Below are 11,914 nucleotides of genomic sequence, written 5' to 3'. Positions count from 1 at the left end.
CCTCTCTCTGTTTTCGACGCTTCCCGGTAGTCTTCTGAGCTAACTGGGACGATCTCTTGGCATATTCTCCCTTCACTCGCCTCCGCCTTCTCAGCATAAGAAAACTATAAACAAGGCTAGCTATCTTCTATATGGTGAACTCGCCGAACTGAGCAAACTCCTTTAACAAAAGTGGCCTTCGGTATTTATAGAGCTTCAGGGTGAAGAGCTTTTTCTCTCAAATGATTGCACTGATGGGACGTCATTAATTCTCTATGTCTGATGCACCAAATAATTGTCACCTAAAGTTGAGTGTACTTGCTACAATGTCGTTAATAGCTTGTCAACTTAATTCGGAATCGACCATAATCAGCTTTCTGTCCCATCGTGATTTATTAAGCTTTCACCTTGATGCGTGGGCTCTATGCGGCCACCTTCTTGAGCAGCTTTTCACGAACACAAATGATCACATAGCCTTGTGGTCGCAATCTCTTAATGCTCTCAGACGTTAATTTCTTTGAATCGCAATTCCGCCTTGCGCCAGCGCATTTTCTGCACAAAATATATAGGTTAGCTATTTTTAATGCGATGATGCATGCGATCGCAATGTTATAAGCTTAATGCCTTTGGACGCAATTTTGTATATTTTTACCATCGCAATTCTTTATTGTTTTCTATCTTTACGCTGTAGTAACGTGCATTTCTGCCCGTTATCATCCACCATACGGTGAGTCATGGCATTGGGATAGTATGTGCTGATGAGTAGTCTCTAGTACACATAGACGCAAGATTTGGTCTGACCCCCTCTTGTAAAGATCCGGTTCGTCCCAATAGTAAGATTTACATTCATGCATAAGCCTCCTCTTTTGGTGGGTTGTGTAATTTTTGGGAAATTGCTCACATACCAGGTAATTGACAATATCTGCGTACCATGGTAATTCTTCCAATTTGAACAGCTACTCATCTGGAAAGCTTGTGTTCACCTTTGACTGGTTGCGGTCTACTTCCGAATTCACTAATCTTGATAGATGATCCGCAACCTAGTTCTCCGTCCCCTTGCGGTCAATGATTTCTATGTTGAATTCTTGGAGAAGAAGAACTGACAAGCTTAAAATGTGATGCGATGATTCTAAATAAGAATATGGACAGTGATGATGGACCATACCAGCTCATGCTGCCATAAACTTGATGACTTGAAAGATGGAAATGGAATGTGGATGCTGTGTTGTGCTTATTCAGACTTTATGCGATACTACTTCTAGATGTATGCGTTATTAATGGAATGCTTGTAGTATGCTATGCGTTGTCACAAGTTTCCTTGAATTGAAACCAAGTATAATTCCACTGCAAGTTTCTCAGAGTGATCTGAGGTTGAACACAGGGATTATGTAGTTAATGCGTTACGTTCGTGATATATGCTACTGGGGGTTTTTCAATTAATAAAAGAGTGTGTGTGTACAAGTATTTAAATTGCGGTAAAGTAAAGTTGCGAATATAAAATAAAATGTTGTAAAAGTAAACCTAAGCTATCATGATACAAGATACAGGATATTGATACGTGATACTGAGTTTGAGATGACTGTGAAGATTATACAAAGGGTCGCGTTATGCGGTGGCAAGTCTTTATGTATGAAATAGAAATAGAAAGGGTAATTAATATAAACATCGCAAGTTCATTAATTGCGTTAAAGATATAACTACAGTTCTGCTTTCCCTTAGCGTACACCTCTTGGTGATTGGCCGCGTTCCCACATCTCTGTGGTGAAATAGGGATGAACATAATGAACGCAAGGTTGCTTCCATCTCTGGAAGTACTTATCGCTTTAGTTAATGCATTCTTCTAACCTTCTCTCGACAGGCAGAATGGCATCTTCACTTCTGCTCTCACAGGTGAAGATGCCGTCTAGCATGCTTTAGCTAAACATATTTATTTCTTTAGCACAGATTAATTTACTTGTTAATTCATTCTAATTACCAGGGGATTAAGAGAACATCGTGGAGAAAACGATTCATGGATGAAGGAAAATGGACAAAAAGATGGAAATGAAAATGATCATGACATTCAATACTAATATTTAGTGTCTGATATATGGTGTGAATGATATAGATTAAGAAGATGAATACAATTGATGATAAGAGATAGAAATAAATACAGAAGAGTGCCAACTTCTTGATACAGATCTGGACAGTGGATTTTCTTGTCGGCGAATGGGTTGAATGTAAAGAAGAGCTTCCCTCTTAGGCTTGCTCGTCCGGTAGAAGTGACCTTGGTACAGAGCTTCAACGGTGGGGATTGAAAGGATTTATCCTTAGACTCACCTCTCGGCCTTTTCTCTAAAATCTTCTCGGATCTTCTCTAATTAGGCTCTTCAGACCAGTCTGTTTCTCAAAATACAAATATCAAAATATGCTCGTATCAAGTATATTCTCTCAATGGAATTTCAGAGGCTATTTATAGGCTCAGCTTTGACTCTCTGCAGTGTTGAGCCCACTTTATTGTTATGGCAATTTCGGAAATGGTGGAATGAATATTCCTTCTGTTACGCGATCAATCCCGTCAGAAATGCACAATGGTCAGCTGTACACGTGTTTGAATCCTTCGCAATTATGTTGCTCTTTCACATCTTCGATCGTTTGGTCGCATGCAGTGTTATTTTTTATTATCGCATGCGGTTGAAGGTGCATTGATCGCTTAGCTCTTGCTCTATTGTCGCATGTGCCGTCATTGCGTTGATCATCTAATTATTCCTGAATTATGGGCGCAATGCGATGTAGATGCGTTGTTCTTTTCTCTTAAGCCATGAATGCATACGATGACTTGATTTCCTGCAAAACAGACTTGAAATATTCTTTTCTACCATCGCAATGGTGCCAGTGGGTGTATTGACAACAAATTATAATTCTTGCATTTCTTAGCTAATTTCCATACAATTGACGCAACTTTCCTCTCTTTTAACCGCAATATCTAAATAAAGTAGCATAAATAACTTGTATTTCTACAAGTTATCACACCCCCAAATTTAGATATATGCTTGCCCTCAAGCATATCTTCTACTAAAGCAATAATGCTCAATTCCTATCCTAAATTTTGTATCGATTGGTTGCTCCGAATGCTCCACCTAGGCATATTACTTATCATCGCAATTTCTTTCTATCCTTTAAAATTCATAACAAAGCCATACTTTATTCTTCTATACTACAAATTTCTGCTCAAAAATGCCTTTCTAGTTTTAAAAAGAATGTTTACCTCTTCTTGTCAAAACAACTTGATGCGTCTGGTTGCGGTGGTAAAATTTTGTGTCATTTATTAGAGACTATTGGTCATGGTTACACCCTTCGTTTTGGCCTGTTCCCATGGGTGTCATGCAAACATCCAACTATGGTTGTGTGCCAATCTCAACTTTAACTCATGATTTTCAAAGGAGTTGTCTCTTGCTTCTGTTATTTTTTTTCTTTTTCATTTTTCTCTTTACATATTGCGTTGTTCTTGGAAACCCACCTTCATTTTGGCTTCCTCCCATGGGTGTCATGCAAACATCCAACTACGAGCAGGTTCCTTTCACAACTTAACTCTTATCAGGTTGGAATTGTTTTTGAGGTTTCCCTTGCGCTGACATTGGAGCTTATATAATTTTTTTTTTTAGAGATAATGAACGCATCACTTGATCTCATCTGCTTAGACCTTCCCCACCCTTAAATTTAGAGATGCACAAGGTCCTCATTGTGTTGTTTGGACAGAATAGAAAAATACTTAGACAAAATTTTGAAAAGAAGGTTTGAGCAGAATTTTGATAGGTAAAAGATAAAGCAGTGTTAAGCTACGAATTAACTAAGTGTTAGTCAGAAAATACAAAGTGTGGGAAATGTATGGGAAATGTTCCTAAGTGTATGCATATTATACATCATGGAAGTGCAATGAATAACACAAAATGAAAGATTAAAAATATCGCAAAGTTTGACAAAGGATGATAAAGAAGGGGCACATGCATATAGAGAGCATTGCTACTTAGTTGGATTGAATATTAACTAAGTATACAAGTAATTACGAATATCGCAATACAAAACAATTTTCCTGTACAAAGAATCAAAGAATTTAGTTAAACATATAAAAATAGTAAATTGCAGTTATCTTTTGAATTTGATTCAGACGAGTGCACGATTAAAAATTAATACCGCGCTTCCATTAACGCAAATACATTTTTCCTAAGGACGGGCAACAACGCATCCAGTCATTCATGAAAATTTTGGGAACATCGCTACTAATGCCTACGAATTAAAGGAATTAAACATGACATGGAAAGATACTAATGAATTAAATTGAAGGAAAATATAGAAAGCATTAAAGGCTAATTCTAATAAGCAGTAAATAATGCAATTTAGAAAGCAGTAAATGAAAGCAATTAAACATAGATATGGGGATGCTAATTGAAAGAAGTTTTTAGAATTACCGCAATCGCATCCCCCGCCGCAAGCGGTTAATCCTGCTTGCCCAAGTCAATGGTATCCATGCGTCGATCCACGTCGCCTCCGTAGTAAGGCTTAATCTGTTGACCATTGACTTTAAATGCATTGTTCCCGTCTTCCATTGTCAATTCCACTGCATCGTGGGGAAAGATAGTCTTGATTTGGAATGGCCCAGACCAGCGAGACTTCAACTTCCATGGGAACAATCGCAAACGTGCATTAAACAGTAATACCTGTTAACCTTCGACGAATTTCTGGTTGTTTATGTGGTCGTCATGCCACTTCTTAGTTCTCTTCTTATAGATATTGGCATTTTCTTAGGCATCCCTTCGCCATTTGACCAGCTGGTTCAGTTGCAATTTTCGAACTCTCCCCGCACATGCGATGGCCTCAACCCATTTTGATATGTAATTAACTGCAACCAGGATGTAGTGATGACCTTCTGATGGTGGAAATGGGCCCATAAAGTCGATTCCCCATACATCAAATAATTCAACTTCCAAGATTGATGTCAATGGCATTTCATTTCTTTTAGACATATTCCCCATTCTCTGGCATCTGTCGTACTGAACAACATAGGCATGGGCATCCTTAAATAGTGTTGGCCAGAAATACCACTCTGTAGGACCTTTGCGGCAGTCCACTGCCCCCCAAAATGTCCTCCATAAGGGGACTCATGACAAAGCTCAAGAATGTGCTTGACTTCTTGCTCAGGAACGCATCGACGTAGAATGTGATCAGGTCCAAGTCGATATAGGAATGGGTCGTCCCAGAAATAAAATATGACGTCATGTCTCAGCTTCTTCTTCTGCTGGAAAGTATAGTCCTCTGGTACTTGGCCACAAACTATGAAGTTCATAATGTCCGCATACCATGGAACATTAATGCCTACCGACATCAGTAGCTCATTAGGGAATCGTTCTTCAATATCTTGTTCTTTCCCTTGAACCTCCAATATTCCAATCTTGACAGATGATCAACGACTTGGTTCTCGGTGCCCTTCCGATCTTTGATTTCTAGGTCAAACTCTTGCAGGAGCAACACCCACCGTATCAGCCTCAATTTCGCATCCTTCTTTGTCATCAGATATTTGATCGCAGAGTGATCAGTATACACCACAACGTTTGTTCTGATTAAGTACTGGCAGAATTTCTCCAGTGCAAATACCACTGTGAGCATTTCCTTCTCCATGGTTGTATAATTCTCATGTGCATCATTTAACGTTTTACTCGCATAGTAAATAGGATGCAAAACCTTGTCCTTACGCTGACTCAAAATTGCGTCCACAGCATATCTGCTAGCATCACACATCAATACAAAGTGTCGCATCCAATCCGGCGCAATCAGAATGGGTGCGGTGATGAGCGTATCTTTCAATGTGTTGAATGCTTCGGTGCACGCATCATCAAAATTATATTCACGGTCAGCTTCAAGGAGCGCACTTAAGGGCCTTGCGATGTGAGAGAAGTTACGAATAAATCTTCGATAAACTCAGCGTGCCCCAGAAAGCTCCTAAGTGTTTTCACGTTCACTGGTGGGGGTAGCTTGGAATTTCATCGATTTTCACCTGATCAACTTCCAACCCTGCCTTCGATATTTTATGACCCAGTACAATTCCTTTTTCAACCATAAAGTGGCATTTTTCCCAGTTCAGAACAAGATTCATTTCCACACATCTCTTCAAGACTTTCTCAACGTTATATAAACAGGAGTCATAATTATTGTCGAAAACTAAAAAATCATCCATGAATACTTCGATTGACTCCTCCAAGTAATCTGAAAATATCGCCATCATACATCGTTGGAAAGTACCTTGTGCATTGCAGAGTTCAAATGGCATGCGACGGAATGCGAACGTACCAAATGGGCACGTGAAGGTTGTCTTATCTTGATCCTCCGGCGCAATTGCAATTTGGTTGTACCCTGAATAGCTATCAAGAAAACGGAAGAATTCATTCCCAGCAAGTCTGTCTAACATCTGATCAATGAACGGGAGTGGGAAGTGGTCCTTTTTAGTTGCCAAATTTAACTTGCGATAATCCATATAGATTCTCCACCCCGTAGTTGTCGTTGTGGGAATTAATTCATTCTTGTCATTAGTGACGACTGTCATCCCCCCTTTCTTCGGAACACACTGCATTGGGCTTACCCAGCTGCTATCAGATATTGGGTAGATGACACCTGCATCTAGCCACTTCACTATTTCTTTCTTCATAACCTCCCTCATGGAAGGGTTCAAGCGACGCTGCCTTTCTATCGATCCTGTTTTTCCTTCTTTCTGACAAATCTTGTGCATGCAATACGAGGGACTGATTCCTCGAATGTCTGCCAAGGTCCATCCTAAAGCCTTTGCATTATTTCTCAGGATCTGGATGAGTGCATCTTCCTTCTCCTTACTCAGCGAGGCAGAAATGATAATCGGCAACGTGTTGTTACCTCCTAAGTAAGCATACTTGAGGTGCACAGGCAACAACTTCAACTCTAGCACGGGTGGTTCTTCCAAGGATGGCTTAGTGCGTTGTGATGTTCGTTCAAATAACTTGAGTGGTTCAAAATTTGATTCAATTTGTATTGTTGTTCAATTCTCTTCCCACATTACGCCGATTCCAAAATCTTCTTCCTCCAACTCTTCTAGGGGCTCGTGCCAAGGTTCTTCCCATAATTCCTCAACACATTGGCAATTCTCCATATCACGGGTATTTCAATGCATTGAGAATGCTGAACTTCACTTGCTGATCGTCAACCCTGATGGTGAGTTCTCCTTTTTGTACGTCGATCAGCGCTCGCCCTGTTGCAAGAAATGGGCGACCCAAGATGATGGGCACTTCTTTGTCAGCTTCATAATCCAATATGATAAAGTCCGCCGGGAAGATAAACTTATCCACTTGCACGAGTACATCCTCTATTTTGCCCTTGGGATGCGTTATCGATCTATCGACCAACTGTAATGTAATCGTGGTGGGTCTTGCATTGCTGATATCCAACTTCTTTAAGATCGACAAGGGCATTAGGTTTATACTCGCCCCTAAATCGCACATCGCGTTTCTGACCTTCTTCCCTTCTATTGAGCAGGGCAATGTAAAACTCCTAGGATCCTTCATTTTGGTGGGGATATTTTTCTGAAACAGCGCACTGCATTCATATGTTAACACAACTGTTTCATTTTCCCCGATCTTTCTTTTGTTAGCCAAAATATCCTTGAGGAATTTTACATAGCTCGGCACTGTTCCAGAGCTTCTATTAAGGGAATATTGATGTGTAGTTGTCGAAGAATATCCAGGAACCTCTGAAATTGCTTACTATCATCTTTCTTCTTCAGCCTGGATGGGAAAGGTGGAGGATCCTGCCGTACATCTTGTTTAGTTGGCTGTTCGTTGAGGTCTTGTTCTTGCTGTGTTTTATTAACTGGAGGTTGCGTTGATTTAGAATTCAAGTCTTGTTGAGATTCATCTCTTGTAGATGTACTTACTTTTGAACTGGTAATTTTTCCTCTACTGATTGATTGGTCATCATCGACAGTTAAATCTACCGGTCTTATCATTGAATCTGGCATAGGGGCTGTTGTTTTACCACTTCTCAATGTCACTGCTTGACATTGCTCTTTACCTCGTGGCCCGGATGCTTCTGAACTGGTATCAGGCGCTTTATTCTTCAACTTAATCACAAGCTGTCCAATCTGCTCTTCCAAATCTCTAAGGGAGGCAGCTTGCGATTGTCTAATTGCCTCGCTCTTTTCGATATAATGTTTCAATGACGTCTCTAGAAACGAGGTACTGCAATAGGTATCTGATAAGAACGGTTGGTCATAGGGTGGTATACTTTGAGAATTACCTGGGCTATGGTCCAGATTAATGAAAACCGGAGGGTTGCCTCGATTCCCTTGATAACGTTCTGATGAAAACTATGGCTCCCCTGGTTGTGATTCCTGTCCCAACTTAAAGTTGGGTGATTCCGCCAACTAGGGTTGTAGAAGTTGCCAAACGGTTCATTGTAGATAGAGTATACAGGCTGTTGATTCCACGGGCAGACTTTTGCTGAATGTCCCTCTCCACCTTGAACGCAATTCATTGCAGCCACGTGTGTCAACGCATTAACTTGCACTGAACCTTGAGAGAGATGTCTTTGTTGATTAGCCATAGTCTGAAGGAGTGAGGTCATTATGGTCATCTGATCTACCAGTGTACTCATTGTATCAGTTGACACATCGGCACTTTCTGCTCTTTCTTGCTCCAGACCTCTTTCCTCGAACCCGGTATCAATCCACTCATCTGAATATTGCGAGATGCGATCCAAGATGCTCTTTGCTTCCGTATATGATTTGTCCATTAATCCTCCTGCTGCGGAGGCATCAACAACTGCTTACGTTGGTTGATCTAAGCCATTGTAAAAAATTTCCATCAGAATGCCATCGGAAATCCCGATATGCGGATAACTCTTCACTAATTGTCTGAAACGCACCCAGGCGGTGCTCAAAGTTTCGTAACCCTTTTGTTTAAAATCCAACACACCCCTCCGTCTTCTTGCGTTGACGGCTGGAGGGAAGAATCTATTCATGAACCTTTCGACCAACTGGTCCCATGCGTTAATCTCATCTGGCTCTAACGATTGAGCCCATCTCTTTGCTTCGTCCCGCAGTGTGTACAGGAAATGATATAATCTAAGTCCTTCTTGAGTCACACTAGGCATGGAGAATGCACTGCACATGTCTACAAAGCTCGTCAAATGAGCATGCGAGTCTTCTCCTTGTAATCCTCTGAATTGCCTCACATTCTGAATCATCTGCAGGATAATCGGTCGTATCTCAAAGCTTACATTCTCTTCAACCATGGCTCTTGAAATTTCTGGCGAGAAGTTATAAAAATCCGGCGTCGCATAGTTCCTCATAGGGATGTTGCGGTCAGCAGCAAGAAATATGGAGTCTTGTGTTGGTCAATTTTCCCTTTGATTCCCTACGGGTGCCTCGTTATTGTTAGCTATGCTTCTTCACCGCTTAATTCGGCCCTGATGTGCTCTTGCGTGAAAAATACACTGGATCTCTGGGTCAACTTAGAATTCCTGGATCACTCCAGTACTCCTAAGTCGTCAGACTGCTTTCCGCGATAAATAGCCAGTACAAAGAGACCTGTCCTGCAACATATCACAAACGTATTCAATACTAACCGTTACCAATCCCTAGCAACGGCGCCATAAACGTGACAAGCTTAAAATGTGATGCGATTATTCTAAATAAACATATGGATAGTGATGAATGATGGACAATACAAGCTCATGCTACCATAAACTTGATGACTTGAAAGATGGAAATGGAATGTGGATGTTGTGTTGTGCTTATTTAGACTTTATGCGATAATACTTCTAGATGTATGCGTTATTAATAGAATGCTTGTAGTGTGTTATGTGTTGTCACAAGTTTCCTTGCATTGAAACCAAGTATAATTTGACCGCAAGTTTCTCGGAGTGATCCGAGGTCGAACACAGGGATTGCATAGTTAATGCGTTACGTTCGTGATATATGGAACCCGAGGTTTTTCAATTAATAAAAGAGTGTGTGTGTACAAGTATTTACATTGTGGAAAAGTAAAGTTGCGAATATAAAATAAAATGTTGTAAAAGTAAACCTAAGCTATCATGATACAAGATACAGGATACTGATACGTGATACTGAGTTTGAGGCTGACTGTGAAGATTATACAAAGGGTCGTGTTATACGGTGGTAAGTCTTTATGTATGAAACAGAAATAGAAAGTGTAATTAATATAAACATCGCAAGTTCATTAATTGCATTAAAGATATAACTACGGTTCCGCTTTCCCTTGGCGTACACCTCTCGGTGATCAGCTGCGTTCCTACATCTCTGTGATAAACAGGGATGAACGTAATGAATGCAAGGTCCATCGCATAACCGCTAGCATCGCACATTAGCTCAAATGGTCCAATCTGGTGCGATCAACACAGGCACGGTAATTAATGCGTTCTTCAATATTTTGAATGTGTTGAGGCATTGTGAATCAAAGTCAAAAGTTCTATTAAACTTATGCATCTAAATCCAATTTTAGCAAAAATAATAAAGTACCAAAAAAAATCTTTATTTATTTGTAACGATACTTTAGTGATTTAGAACAGTTGCTACCGTAGGGCAGTTAACAATTCCTTTACTGAAGCAAGATAATTCTTGACTAAATACTATATCAAAATAAATATTTATTCCTATAGTTCTTTTGGTTATCGTTTTTGGTCAAGATCTTTACTAACGATTAGTAATTCTTGTAAGTGTGACCTGCCATTTTCAGATTTTACAGAATGGTATGAATATACCCCCGAGATGGAAGAAAGTACCCAATATGGAACTATAAGACCCTATTCATTATTGAAGCCTGGGTTGTTCCGAATCCTATGTTACAACCCTTCATGGGGATTGTCGTGGTTAACGACTAGCTAGTGTTGCCTAAAAATGACACCAGATGCAACATAGGAATCTCACGGTTCAAACTAATGGAGGAGACCGTAGGATAATGTTGACACATTTCCTTCACCCACTTACTATGAACTACTTCCTCCATTCACCTTGTTAATTACCCATGCAAAACTTTCCAAATGGAGTAGTCGCGGTAAAAGCGACGGGAAGCCGAGCATGGATCTCACAGTGTGAACTCTTGAGGACGTGAGAGCTAATAACTATATATTGAATATATTGTTGAACTCTCACTAAAGTGTTCTAAATGTTTGGGTATCTCTTTACTTAGGTTTAAAACGGCTAACTCTAAATAACCTATGTCTATATCATTGTCATCCAAGTATAACATTAATATTTGGATATAACCCTATGATGTTTAAGTGTTTAAACCAGTTTTAAACCTCACACTGCTCACACAAGCTCATAAAATCAGTTAATAGCGATCAATATTTCAGTCATAATCCCCAGGTAGGAGGTGTTATGTAAACCGTCAACTTAAGTACCCTAACCTTAGACAGGTTTATGAACCGATTTGAGTTTGTAACCAAATTTATATGGTAACAAACTATTTTAACAGTTAGAACTAGTTGTTAACCTAAATGAGCATGCCATGTATCTTGTTATGAATCTTAAAGTCTAATTTCGTTTTATAACAACTTACAAAATTTTAGACATGTTAAATATCCACAACATACATCAAAGGCATTCATCATTCAATATAACATTTATATTAAAAGAAACCCTATACATGCATATTATATATTATAACAATTTATAACATACTTTCAATGCATGTAACATGCTTCCTAGGGTGGGATTTTAAATCTACGTGGCATATTGTATGCACATACAAGATTTATTTAATTATAACATACATCATGTTGGGAATGTCCTAGAACTCGCAATTCGTGTTAGACATTCAATTTATCAATAATAATAAGTTGTTGATTTTGCATCTTATTATGAAAATCCAATAAACATATCCATGGCTATAGTCTGAATACTGTAATCTTATGT

General features: G+C 39.5%; 1 protein-coding gene across 1 annotated transcript; it reads right to left on the bottom strand.

Annotated features, from left to right (window-relative positions):
* Window positions 1-7,133: 7,133 nt before the first annotated feature.
* On the bottom strand, window positions 7,134-8,769 carry LOC150036814 (uncharacterized). The gene is made up of 3 exons (XM_090313243.1): window positions 8,275-8,769; window positions 7,791-8,173; window positions 7,134-7,680 (listed from the first exon to the last, which is right to left on the bottom strand). The coding sequence occupies exons 1-3, from the start codon at window positions 8,767-8,769 to the stop codon at window positions 7,134-7,136; spliced, it is 1,425 nt and encodes a 474-aa protein (XP_090169369.1).
* Between the last annotated feature and the right edge of the window lie 3,145 nt (window positions 8,770-11,914).

The sequence above is a fragment of the Benincasa hispida genome, chromosome 4 (genome assembly GCF_027475165.1).
Source record: "Benincasa hispida cultivar pf3 chromosome 4, pf3_genome.v1.1, whole genome shotgun sequence".
NCBI lineage: Eukaryota > Viridiplantae > Streptophyta > Magnoliopsida > Cucurbitales > Cucurbitaceae > Benincasa > Benincasa hispida.
Note: the sequence above shows the minus strand (reverse complement) of the source record. Positions and strands in the feature narration are given on the sequence as shown.